The sequence below is a fragment of the Phyllobates terribilis genome, unplaced genomic scaffold, assembly GCF_046119375.1.
Source record: "Phyllobates terribilis strain yellow unplaced genomic scaffold, ASM4611937v1 Scaffold_11__3_contigs__length_659146591, whole genome shotgun sequence".
NCBI classification, from domain to species: domain Eukaryota; kingdom Metazoa; phylum Chordata; class Amphibia; order Anura; family Dendrobatidae; genus Phyllobates; species Phyllobates terribilis.
This window is the reverse complement of record NW_027362771.1, coordinates 190,261,370-190,275,536: the sequence shown is the minus strand read 5'-3', so window position 1 is coordinate 190,275,536 and position 14,167 is coordinate 190,261,370. Positions and strand designations below refer to the sequence as shown.

The 14,167-nt window shown below is 46.4% G+C and overlaps 1 protein-coding gene across 1 annotated transcript in view; it reads left to right on the top strand.

The window, feature by feature from the left end:
* Nucleotides 1–12,331: 12,331 nt before the first annotated feature.
* Nucleotides 12,332–14,167, top strand: part of CAPZA2 (capping actin protein of muscle Z-line subunit alpha 2) — a 37,239-nt gene continuing 35,403 nt past the window's right edge. Inside the window, exon 1 of the mRNA XM_073651912.1 lies at nt 12,332–12,474. Coding sequence (XP_073508013.1) covers nt 12,436–12,474 — 39 coding nt within the window. The 5' untranslated portion in view covers nt 12,332–12,435. The remainder of the gene's footprint in view (nt 12,475–14,167) is intronic.

Here is a 14,167-nt window from a genome sequence, read left to right as displayed (position 1 = left end):
ATCTGCTGCATGGTGATAAACTTAAATAAAAATGTGACCTTCCAAATGTTTTGTATTGGTCTGAAAGTGAGCACATCTTCAGTGTAAAAAAACGGAAGAAAAAAAATTGAAGCAACTAGGATGACAACTATGCAATATTTGTGGAATCACCTTGTTGAGCCTAATACTAATACATCATTTACCTATTGCAGACAAATACTACATCCAAGATGGTGAACGTGTCCTATAAAAAAAAGTTTTCTCATTGCGGTGATCCGCTTATGAGTGTAAATTTGATTATTGGTTAAAATTCCTTTAAAGGGGTTGTCTGGCAAAAATAAGTTTCCTATCCAGAGGATGTCTGACCACTGGGACCTGCACTGAAGGGGAATTTATTTTCTTTTATATCGTAGTAAGAAAACTTCGGCAGTGCACCTGCTCCACCACCAGTCCATTCATTCCCTATGCAGATGCCAAGCACTGTGCTCTGCTTTTTTCTGGCAGGCCTATAGAAAATGAATGGAGCGCTGGTTGATGTCCGACCTCTGGCTCCCTCTTATAAAAGCGTTAAAAATGCCATTACTGGGATAAAAATACCCCAATCTGCTGATCGATGTGGGACTCCCATCAATCAGTAATTTTTCACCTATCCTGTTGTTAGGTGACGACTTTCGTACATTGAACAATCCCTTCATTATGGCATTGATTAGACATACTCTAGACTATTGGAAGAACATGTGTACACTTTACTTAGCCCTGGCATCTATGCAAGGCAAAGAATAGAGAGGAAGCCAATTATTATTATATTAACGGCCTTCGGCTCAGTCTTGAGCCATTGTAACTTGATGGATAAATGATTTGTTGGAAGATCGATCTTGTGCAAGCCTAGATAGGTCCATCAGGGTCTTCTCCACCATTATATTGATAGTATCAAGCCATCAGATTGCTTGTCTTCCTCTTCGCCTTCTATTCTTCCAACCATGATGTCCTTCTCCAGTGATTGCTCTCTTCGTATGATGTTTCCACAGTAGGCAAGTTGCTTCGAGTGACATGTCTGGCTTGACTTGTTCTAAAATTGATTTGTCTGTTCTTCTTGCCATTCATGGTATTACATGTGTCTAAATTCATTCACGTCTATGGAAGGAACACTGTTGCCACCGCTTTTAGGAGTCTCGTTCTTCTAATACATGGGGATATCTGAGTTATAACCCTGATAAATCAAACATTACTCACTCTCAGCAATTTTCCATAGTTCTTGTTCCTTATCCAGTCCCTATTGATCTCTACCTCTTCATCCTGTCCTAGACACAATGAAAAAAGTAGGAAATGCCTGCTCAGCAAATCACTGACCGAGGAGTGTCCCTGTTGTGGCCAGTGATTGGCTGAGCCTGTACTTCCTGTCCTTTTTTGGTCTGGTCAGGTGGGACCAGGAAGAACAGAAAAGGTACAGATCTAATAAGCAACAAAATGGAGGCTGGGAGGGAGAATGGATGAGCCGTGAGTATTAATACTTTTTCCTATATTTTTCAGTCTGAGCCCTTTAAAAAAATAAAAATATATATTAATTGGAAAACCCCTTTTAATTTGTTCATCCACTTCTGAATGACCTCACAGTTTCTCATCCCCTCTTCATAAGCAATTTATTGACCACGGGTGGTAACACAGACCCCAAATGGCATATAAATATCCCCCAAATCTATTTCAGTCCTGACTGTAGTTTTGGCATTGTATCTAAGAACCAGGTAGATCAGGATGAACAATTAAATTAACAATGAAATGGTGGGAAAGCCGGCTGCATTGGGAAAATAAAGGGGCCTGTAGCAGCAGAGTGCACCAGCAGAGGCCTATCGGTCCAGATACAAGTTTATTAAGTTAAATAAAGGCGTTTTCTATCAATAGAAGCAGTTATCAGCCATTAGCCAAACTACATGCATAATGCATGTTATAAGCCAACCGTCCGCAATATGGCCGACCCTGTATTGCCGATTGTCCTGCCAGCCCCGATACTGTCTGACAGCTGAGGTCCCCTGAGTCTTCTACAGGAAAGACCAGATCCGGTGCCGGTGGCCCATAGACACCTGGGAATAGGAGCTGCCAATCTGTAGTTGGCCGCTGACATCCCTGAAGGCTTCATATTTCTTTTTGCCAGAGCCAAACGCAAAAATTTCATTTTGCACATAGATTGTTGCTGGCGAGTATTTTTTTTTTTACGTTTTTATATAAAATCCACTCAAAACTGTAGTTTGGAGAAGGGGCAATGCAGATTATGACTTTGAGTTAAGCACCAGCCTTTCACAATTAGGGACAGGAAACTCTCTATGCCTTCTGTGTAGTTGTTGATCAGTTTTGAAGGTGTCCTAATGCGAGCACAACCTCTGTCCATGTAAAACTTCCGCTCTGTAATAATTAATAACTAATAGCGATATAGGTAATGCACACGGACCACAATGCTTCATACTTGTTTTTGGTCTGCTGCTGATTGCAGGAGGTTTATGGACTAGTTGATGTGTGGCCCCACAACATGCAAGTCTATGGTAGATGCAAGCCCTGTCAGCTTTTTGCAACCTTTGTATGTGAGGACCCTGCATGCGACTGGTCCCATCTCCATACTTCTCCCATTAATGGCGGCCATAATAGAGGAAACCAGAGATGTGGGTCATCCATTTTTGGTGTTGGAGGTATTCTCAGTCTACCCAAATACCATTAACCCCTTTATGACTAATGATGGACATAGCACGTTTTCTTTGTCCAGCGTATGTAGCCCCGTTTAGACAACAAAACTCCATAGACTGGATCAGCAGCCACTGCCAGGTCTCATGCTGTACTCCTCGAGACCCGACGGCTGTGACGAGTGGTGACGTCAGTAAGGTTACTGCAGTTCACAACCACCGGGTCTCATGCTGATTAGCGCCATTTCTGGTGTGGCTGAGGTCTGTTTTTAATAGGTTAGGAAGGTCCATGGATATTGATCCCTTCCCAGCCTAATATCAGCCCACAGCTGTCTGCTTTGCATTTACTGGTAATTAAATATAGGGGGACCTGACGTCATTATTTTTAGGGTCCCCCTTCATTTTTAATAACCAGCAAAGGCAAAGTAGACAGCTGTAAGCTGATATTAATAGGATGGGAAGCTCCATGGTTATTTGGCCATACCAGCGAAATAAGACCAGCTCAAAGCCATCTGCTTTCCCTTAGCTGGTTATTAAAAATAGAGGGGACCCCACGTCATTTATTTAATTTTTTTTATTAAATGCTTATATAGTAAACTACACACGCACGGCACTAATTATATATCTCACAGATATCTTTATATCTATCTAAAGCAAAAAACTGGTGCAACACTAGTAAATGGCAGAAAGCAGGTGCAAAGCCTCCCAGGCAAGACAATACCTCAGTAATATCCAAAAAAATGGAAGCAGCACTCCAAGGTTAAAAAGTATAAATGGTCTAGTGACCCATTGTGATGGCGACGTTTCGCCACACTTTGGAACGACCATCACAATGGATCAATGAACCGTTTATACTTTTTGACCTTGGAGTGCTGCTTCCATTTTTCTATCTAACACCTAAACATCTGTCATTTCTATTCTGCATTTTATTTTGGTATGTGTCACATGGATGGCAACATGTGCAGGACATATAGATGTCCGTGCTGCCGGAAAAAAATGGGCATGTCCATGTTTAGGACACACGGTCCATGTGAACACATGGAGATGTGCACAACCCCATGGATTAGAATGGGTATGTGTCACCACACATATTGTAGACAGTTACGTGTGAAGTGGGCCTAACTCTGCTGCCTCATTATAGTGAATGGATTCCTTGGGGGTTTCATCTGAATCACGTATTTTGTAGATGTAGGTGGAAACCCCGATGTAAATGCTCAACATAGAGCTCAGGATAAATGTGATCCAAAATGTTCTGTACCCTAAAATGCCACAAACAAGTTCCCACTCAGGTTCGTCATCTGTTAACAGAAATATAGGGTTCTTACACATTACTAGGTTCACCTTACCCGGCAGCGGAGGTTGGCACCCTCTTGAACGCAGTGTGGCGCCCCCCTGCTCCCGCTGACGGCAGTCCCTCGTGGCCCTGTTAATCCCTAACTAGGACCAATAAACATAACATAAGACACAGACCCAATTAAGCCAGCTTCAATGGTTGGCAATAACCAAACAGGGGACCAGCACCCATCAGTAATATATTCCACTCAAAGGGACACAACTCAAGAAGTTTTCAGGGAATAGGGTGTTCTTATAAGCTCATGTAATCACAACATTCCATATACCACTCATTAGCTTGTCCCAAGATGGTTCTTTTTGTTTAAACCAAACATATCAGACACAAAATACCACAACCTTATAGATAAAATGGCAAAACAGCATAACAATCTTGCCTCTTTCAACCAGATGTAACAAAGTCACTGGCAAAGTACTGGAGGTGAGATATGTAGCACTAAGGTTGTTAGCTCCAGTAATTAAAAATAGGAAAAAGGTTCCAGCACACGAGTGGGTTAAACAGCCATCTTGGGTGCTGCTTTGATTGAACACCTGCAGAGAGGGAGGAGGTCAGAGGATAAAATCCCAGCCTTGAGAGCATTTGGTGTGGGGAGGGCCTGGAGGTGAAAGCTCTGAGCTGTTTGTTTAACACATGCTGGATGTATGGAGATTGCAGGTCTCCTGGTTTGAATCCCTTTGTTAAAGGACATGGAAGCTGGACTCTAAGGGTACCGTCTCACATAACGACGCACCAGCGATCCTGACAACGATGTGACCTGGCCGGTATCGCTGGTGCGTCGCTAAGTGATCGCTGGTGAGCTGTCAAACATTCAGGCTCACCAGCGATCAGGGGAGCAGCGACATTGTGGAAAGAATCTTTCCACGATGTCCTGCTCCTGGTTACCAGCCTGCTGCTGAAGCAGGCTGGTAACCATGATAAACAGCGGGTTACTAGGGGCACATGCGCACTTAGTAACCCGCTGTTTATCATGGTTACCACTCTGCTACGGTGAGCGGGAGGTTACCGCTCACCGTAGCAGAGTGGTAACCATGATAAACAGCGGGTTACTAAGTGCGCGTGTGCCCCTAGTAACCCGCTGTTTATCATGGTTACCAGCCTGATCGCTGGTCCCGCTGGTCACACACAGCGATGTGTGCTGACCAGCGGGAGGGCAAGGACCAAAAAATGGTCCAGGACACTTTGCAGCGATCAGCGATCTCACAGCAGGGGCCTGATCGCTGCAAAGTGTCACACATAGCGACATCGCTGGTGAGGTCGCTGTTGCGTCACCAAAACCGTGACTCAGCAGCGATCTCGCTAGCGATCTCGCTATGTGGGACGGGGGCTTAAGCCAGGTGGACTAACCAGCACTATTGTATGGACTTGTTATTTTATGTTTTACCTTCTGCTGGACAAAGGTTGTATTTACGTTTTCTGGTGACGTGATTTATGAGGACTGCAATAAATCAGTCACACTTTAAATAGAAATGGTTTCTGTGTCGGCCTCTTTAAGAAGCCGAGTGAGTTGGTGCTAGAAGTGCGGGCAAGATCCCCAGGAAGCAAGTCTAACGACTGTGGGCAGACTGCATGTCCTGGGTGAAGGTGGCTATGAGCATTGAACAGCGGTCAGACAAAATGGAGGAGCTGATCAAGCACCTGGTCCAAAGCCAACGCCAGCAGCACCTGCAACAGCAGCAGCCAACAGCAACAGCTGCAGAAGCAGCAGGAGCAGCAAGAGGAGACAAGTAAGCTGCTTATGCAACAGCTGCAGCAGTAGCACCAGCTGCAGCTCCAACAGCAGCAGCAGATTGATTTATTCACAGAGGCGGTTCGTGGCACGGCAGCGGCTCTGACTCCAATGTCAGCGGATGATTTCTCTGTTCAGAATGCGGTGAGGAGAGACTTGCAAAAAATGATTCCAGGTAATGACATAGAGGCCTTTTTAATCATTTTTGAAAGGGTCACCGCGAGAACCTCCCGCCAGAGCAGTGGGCGGAAGTCCTGGCACCTTACTTAATGGGGGAGCCACAAAAGGACTACTATGATTTGGCTTTACAGGACGCCAAAGAATATGAAAAATTGAAAACAGAAATTTTGGCACACTTGGGGGTGACCATGTCTGTCAGGGCACAACAGGTCCACCGCTGGGCATATCACCGTAATAAACCCTCCCGCTTCCAAATGTTTGATCTGTTGCACCTCGTCCAAAAGTGGTTACAGCCGGAGTCCTCTAACCCAGTGCAGAAGGTGGAGCGAGTCGTAATGGACCAGTTCGTGCACTCCCTTCCAAGCCCAATGCTGACTTGGGTTGCCCAGGGAGATCCCCGGAACACTGATGACTTGGTCAGACTGGTCGAAAGGTATCAGGGGGTCGAAGGGTCTGTAGGGAGGCAACCCATTCCATACTGGGTGGCGGAGGTTAAAAAGGGGTGGGGCGTCTAAAGTCCAAGGGGGTGGCAGAGGTCATTCCAAGGACCTCATGGAAGGGATGTAATTTGTTGGGAGATGTCACGGCCCAGGTCATACAGCAGTCCATTGTCCCCTGACCATCGAGCAAATGGACTGTAGCATGGGACGCCGGTGTTCCTTCTACGCTTATCCGGCTTGCAGCGTGGACTGTCCACCTGGCAAGGGGCCCCAAGTTTGTCCTGTAAAGGTGAATGGCCTGCAAACGACTGGACTACTAGACTCAGGGAGTTTGGTGACCCTCTCCAATTGATCCCTGGGAAGAAGGTTGGCGTCCGCTGCATTTATGGGGAGGCTAAAGACTATCCGGTGGCCAGAGTGGTCATTGAGACGGCCCGAGGTACTAAGTCCCATAAGGTCGTCGTGGTCCAAGATTTATTGCACCCAATTATCATAGGTAGGGACTTTGTGTTGTTTTGGGACTTGTGGGAGAGGGGCCGAGACCTTAATTGATCGGGTAAGAAAAGGGTTGGCCCTAAAATAGTCAAACCAACCTCAGAGTCTGACGAGTTTCCCTTCTGTGTAATGGGTGAAGAGAAGAAGATAGTATCCCCTAAGGCAGACATTCCTGAGATAGGGGTGACCAGAGAAAATTTTAGATTAACCAAACATAGGGACATACAGTACAGACCAAAAGTTTGGACACACCTTCTCATTTAAAGATTTTTCTGTATTTTCATGACTATGAAAATTGTACATTCACACTGAAGGCATCAAAACTATGAATTAACACATGTGGAATTATATACTTAACAAAAAAAGTGTGAAACAACTGAAAATGTGTCTTATATTCTAGGTTCTTCAAAGTAGCCACCTTTTGCTTTGATAACTGCTTTGCACACTCTTGGCATTCTCTTGATGAGCTTCAAGAGGTAGTCACCGGAAATGGTCTTCCAACAATCTTGAAGGAGTTCCCAGAAATGCTTAGCACTTGTTGGCCCTTTTGCCTTCACTCTGCGGTCCAGCTCACCCCAAACCATCTCGATTGGGTTCAGGTCTGGTGACTGTGGAGGCCAGGTCATCTGGCGTAGCACCCCATCACTCTCCTTCTTGGTCAAATAGCCCTTACACAGCCTGGAGGTGTGTTTGGGGTCATTGTCCTGTTGAAAAATAAATGATGGTCCAACTAAATGCAAACCGGAAGGAATAGCATGCCGCTGCAAGATGCTGTGGTAGCCATGCTGGTTCAGTATGCCTTCAATTTTGAATAAATCCCCAACAGTGTCACGAGCAAAGCACCCCCACACCATCACACCTCCTCCTCCATGGTTCACGGTGGGAACCAGGCATGTAGAGTCCATCCGTTCACCTTTTCTGCGTTGCACAAAGACACGGTGGTTGGAACCAAAGATCTCAAATTTGGACTCATCAGACCAAAGCACAGATTTCCACCAGTCTAATGTCCATTCCTTGTGTTCTTTAGCCCAAACAAGTCTCTTCTGCTTGTTGCCTGTCCTTAGCAGTGGTTTCCTAGCAGCTATTTTACTATGAAGGCCTGCTGCACAAAGTCTCCTCTTAACAGTAGTTGTAGAGATGTGTCTGCTGCTAGAACTCTGTGTGGCATTGACCTGGTCTCTAATCTGAGCTGCTGTTAACCTGTGATTTCTGAGTCTGGTGACTCGGATAACTTATCCTCAGAAGCAGAGGTGACTCTTGGTCTTCCTTTCCTGGGGCGGTCCTCATGTGAGCCACTTTCTTTGTAGCGCTTGATGGTTTTTGCAACTGCACTTGGGGACACTTTCAAAGTTTTCCCAATTTTTCGCACTGACTGACCTTCATTTCTTAAAGTAATGATGGCCATAGGGTTTTTCTTTACTTAACTGCTTTTTTCTTGCCATAATACAAATTCTAACAGTCTATTCAGTAGGACTATCAGCTGTGTATCCACCAGACTTCTGCACAACACAACTGATGGTCCCAACCCCATTTATAAGGCAAGAAATCCCACTTATTAAACCTGACAGGGCACACCTGTGAAGTGGAAACCATTTCCGGTGACTACCTCTTGAAGCTCATCAGGAGAATGCCAAGAGTGTGCAAAGCAGTCATCAAAGCAAAAGGTGGCTACTTTGAAGAAATAAGAATACAAGACATATTTTCAGTTGTTTCACACTTTTTTGTTAAGTATATAATTCCACATGTGTTAATTCATAGTTTTGATGCCTTCAGTGTGAATGTACAATTTTCATAGTCATGAAAATACAGAAAAATCCTTAAATGAGAAGGTGTGTCCAAACTTTTGGTCTGTACTGTAACTCTAAAAGAGGCATTCAATAAGGTAACAGTCATAAATGGCATAGCACAGGAGTGGGGGGGCTGACACCAGGTTTCCCTATTTCATGTTGAGTGGGGACTTATTCTACCGGGTCACTAAGGTGAGGGAAGAGATGGTGGAGCAATTATTGATATCAGCAACCTATAGACAAAGGGTGTTGCACAGATCCCATTCACATGTCTTGGGTGGTCATCTGGGGGTGGACAAAACTCAACAACGGGTCATGCAGAGGTACTATAGTCCAGATGTCATAGTGAAATCCTAAAATATTGCAAATCCTGTCCCACCTGCCAGTTAACCGCTACCACCTCTCTATTCCAAAATCTTCTCATGCCGCTATCCGTCAAGGCTGGGCAACAGAGAAACCAAGTTGAAACTCCATGTGGACTGGACAGACCAGAAGGTGACACTGAGGGTGTCCCCATGGCAGATACACTGTCATCGGCCCAGGAACAATAGTGTAGAGAACTTCTTCAGCGGAACCGGGACCTGTTTTCAGAGTTACCAAGACATACCCAGGTTGATGAACAAGGAATACTGGCGGAACCAGATGTGTTGGTGATTTCGAACGAAGGGGCTAAAATTTACACGCATCTGATACCCCGCGACGATGAACTCATATCGAAGCCAGTTACATCACCTCCCTGGACCTGACGAAGGGTTGCTGGCAAATCTTCTTCTCTCAAAGTGCCAAGAACAAGACAACCTCTTTTACACCTGATGATTGCATCCAGTATACCAGTAGCACACTGGGCCTGCAAAGAGACCCAGCTACCTTCCGGAGGGCCATAGACTGGATCTTAGCCCCTCACAAAAAGTACGTCACAACTTACCTCGATGATATTGTGATATTCATCCCAGATTGGGGAAGTCATCTGCAGAAGGTCGAGGCCGTGCTGTATGCGTTGAGGAAAGGAGGGTTTACCATAAACCCAAAGAAGTGTACCATCAGGAAAAAGAAGGGAAAATACCTGGGCCACATCGCTGGAATAAGCAAAGTAAAGCCGCAAGTGAACAAGGTGGAGGCAGTCCAAAATTGACTGAAACCAATCTCCAAGGAACAGTTTGGGCATTTCTGGGAGTGGTGAGACACTATCAGCCAGGTATCCTGAATTTTGCCATGATAGCCGCACCCCTGAATGACCTTCTTAAGGGCACGAAGTTGTCAACAACCAAATATTCTCTTGAAGCAGAGATGGCGGTCCAAGAGTTGAAACTCAAGTCACAGATCTTCATCTTTCATGTGAACACAGGCCTGGGAAGCTGCACGGTAACGCAGATGCCAGTTTAGACTGCCCTGTTTGGTGACTGAAGGTTCCAAAACCTACAGCTTTGGGCAGTGGGGGGAGATATGTGACAAAGTCACTGGCAAAGTACTGGAGGGGCGATATGTAGCACTAAGGTTGTTAGCTCCAGTAATATAAACATAGGAAAAAGGTTCCAGCACAGGAGTGGGTTAAACAGCCATCTTGGGTGCTAGGGTGATTGAACACCTGAGCTGTTTTTTTCACAAATGCTGGATGTATGGAGATTGCAGGTCTCCTGGTGTGAATCCCTTTGTTAAAGGACATGGAAGCTGGACTCTAAGCCAGGTGGGCTAACCAGCACTATGTATGGACTTGTTATTTTATGTTTTACCTTCTGCTGGACAAAGGCTGTATTTACCTTTTTCTGGTGACGTGATTTATGAGGACTGCAATAAATCAGCCGCACTTTAACCCCTTAAGGACCTTGGGATTTTCTGTTTCTGCATTTTTGTTTTTTGCTCCCCTTGTTCCCAGAGCCATAGCGTTTTTATTTTTTGGTCAATATGGCCGGGCTTATTTTTTGCGGGACAAGTTGTAGTTTTGAACGACATTACTGGTTATACCATATCGTGTACAGGAAAACGGGAAAAAATTCCAAGTGCGGTGAAATTGAAAAAAAAAAGTGCAATACCACAGATGTTTTTTTTTTACCACGTTCAAAGAATGCTAAAACTGACCTACCATTATTATTCTCCAGGTCATTACGAGTTCGTAGACACCAAAGATGTATAGGTTCTTTTTTATTTAAGTGGTGAAAAAAAAATCCAAAATTTGCTTTAAAAAAAAAAAAACGCCATTTTCCGAGACCCGTAGCGTCTCCACTTTTCAGGATCTGTGGCTGAGTGAGGGCTTATTTTTTGCGCACCGGGCTGACGTTTTTTATTGATACCATTTTGGGGTAGATCCGATGTTTTGATCGCCCGTTATTGCATTTTATTGCAATGTTGCGGCAACCAAAAAAGCGTAATTCTGGTGTTTAGAATTTTTTTCTCATTACGCCGTTTACCGATCAGATTAATTCTTTTTTTATATTGATAGATCGGTCGATTCTGAAAGCGGCGATACCAAATATGTTTATGTGGCTTTTTTTTTATTATTTTATTTTGAATGGGCATGCGGTACTTATCTTTAGCCCCTACGAGTAACCTCAATGCGGGGGAAGCATATACCAGAATGGAAGAGCATATACCAAAATGGGGGGACTAGGATTGGGTCGCATACACCAGGATGGGGGAGCATACACCAGGATAGGGGACCAGGATGGGGAAGCATATACCAGGATGGGAGACGAGGATGGGGGAGCATAAACCAGGATGGGGGACCAGGATTGGGGAGGACATATTCCAGGATGGGGGAGCATATACCAGGATGGGGAAGCATATGCCAGGATGGGATACCAGGATGGGGGAGAATGAACCAGGATGGGGGAGTATATACCAGGAAGGGGGAGCATATACCAGGATGGGGGACCAGGATCGGGAAGCATATACCAGGATAGGGGACCAGGATTGGGGAGCATATACCAGGATAGGGGATATACCAAGATCGGGGACTAGGATTGGGGAGCATATACCAGGATGGGCGACGAGGATGGGGAAGCATATACCAGGATAGGGGACCAGGATCTAGGAGCATATACCAGGATTGGGGGGGCATATACCAGGATGGCGGACGAGGATGGGGAAGCATATAACAGGATAGGGGACCAGGATCTGGGAGCATATGCCAGGATCGGGGACCAGGATTGGGGAGCATGTACGAGGATGGGGGAGCATATACCAGGATTGAGGAGCATATACCAGGATGGGGGAGCATATACCAGGATTGAAGAGCATATACCAGGATGGGGGAGCATAGACCAGGATGGAAGAGCATATACTAGTATGGGGGACCCGGATTGGGGAGCATATACCAGGATGGGGGACGAGGATGGGGGAGCATATACCAGGATTGAAGAGCATATACCAGGATGGGGGAGGATATTCCTGGATGGGGAGCATATTCCTGGATGAGGGAGCATATACCAGGATGGGGGAGCATATTCCGGGAAGGGTATCTGTAATAGAGTGGACGTCTGTGATAACATGGGTGTCCGTAATAACGTGTCGTAATAGAGTGAATGTCTGAGAGCGTGGACGTCTACGACTCCACGGGTGTGTGTAATAACAAGGGTGTCTGTAATAGAGTGGACCTCTATAATGACACGGGTGCCGGTAATGCAGACTATCAGCCCCTGAATGCCGCTTGAGAGAACGACAACCGAGCACACAGCAGTCAGCGCTCTCGCGGATGCTGTACGTAAGGCACACGTGACTGTGAGCGCGTTCCCGCCACGCTACGGGCCGCGCAGTGACGTCAGGCTCCACCCACTGGGCGCGCACCGTCAGTCAGGAAAAGGGGGTGAAGAAGATGGCGGACGTGGACGATCAGCTGTCCGATGAGGACAAGGTTGGTGTGTTGTTATGCGCGGCGGGTCGTCCAATTCTCATCACCATAGTCCCGTGGGCTGCTGTGTATGTGCTCGGGTCGGGCTGTGGGTGGCGCTGTGTTTGGGCCGGTGTGAAGCCGTTAATGGGCCGGGTTAGCAGGTGACTTGGGTACTGGCTGACAGACCTGGGGCGGCGGACTCCTCGGCTCTTCCTCCTCTGCCCGTGTGTCCGCTCCTTGTACGGCTGGAGGGTGGAGGCCGGGCACAGGGCGCCCAGAGCGGGGGCCTGCATGGCTGTGGTGGGCACAGGCTGCCCGCTCCCATTCCGTGCCAGGAAGTTGCAGACACCAGTGAGGGCAGAGCTCCTGTAGCGCTACTTCCGCCTTTCCATGCCAGGTGTCCGCCCTGTGCCCGGCGCTGCCTGCCGTGTACCTGTGCGGGTCCTGGGCTCACACCCCACTAAGGACAGCATTTGTCAGGTGTTTGTGTGGGTTTCCTCCCACACTCCGTACTGATGGGGCTCACAATCTACATTGCTGAGGAATATGATGTCGCTATATAAGTGAGTAAAAGAAATGTCCCCTCACATGGCGTGTCACTAATCCGTGTCCATACAGGACCCCACAAGAGCCTGGAGGGCCCCCTAAACTTCAGCATGAAGCCCCGGCTGCCCTCTTCGGGTATGTGCTCACTGTCCAGCGCCGGCTGCAGCCCTGATTCTCTGCATTAGCAGCGCAGCTTAGCATAATGAGCGGTGCCATTTTTTTTTCACCTGCGGACTCTCCTCATAGAGGTTAGGTCTATGGATAAAGCCCGCATGCGGACCCGCAAGAGAAATGGACATGGTGCGGTCTGGAAAGACGCGCCACATGTCCGTGTCCGCGGGTGATCCGCAGGTGCAGAGAGACATATAGTGGACATGGGATTTCTAGAAATCCATCCACTATGCTGTAACATCTGTTTGCTGCGGGTTTGATGCTGCATAACACACAGCACCAAACCCGCAGCGGCTCCAGATCGTGTTTTTTGTCTTTTTTTTTTTTTTTTTCTCTCTGTGGTTTACTGTGTAAACGATCTGTTCAATAAAGTGTAAGATCCTGTGTGCCCCCCACAGACCGCCCTGGTACATGGCACAAGGCTGCTAATTATGGTCCTAGTGACATATTTAGTGATGTGTACTCACCAATGGTCAAAATCCAGGGGGGGGGGGGGATTAAAAAGTTCAAAACCACAGTAACAGGTGGGGATTATTTTTGTCTCCTCCCCATTAATTTGATGACATGCGGTGGATTGTATTCAGACATTGTACAGAGATTCTGCTCTGACTGAACTCCCCCATAGGGACCTGATTGTATGGAGCTGTATCATGGCACCCATTAGTGTCCTGTAGCCTTTAGGCTGTGTTCACACACTGGGAAATTTCTGCTTAGGATTTGGTTACAGATATGCAAAGAGATCCACCTGAGTTACGTGCAGTCTTTCCCCTACTCAATTACAAGGCATTGTATAGTGTGTAATCTGCTGTGAAAATTTGGCCAAGAATAAACATGCCACAGATTTGCCAGTCTCCAGATCACGTTCAATTCCGTGTCGTTTTTTTTTTTTATTTTTTTTCTGCAATTTGTGAATGTGCACCTATAGTGTATCGACTAAACTATTAATACCACGTCCTTTTGGATTGGATTATTTTCTGTTCTTCTCTAATATAGGACT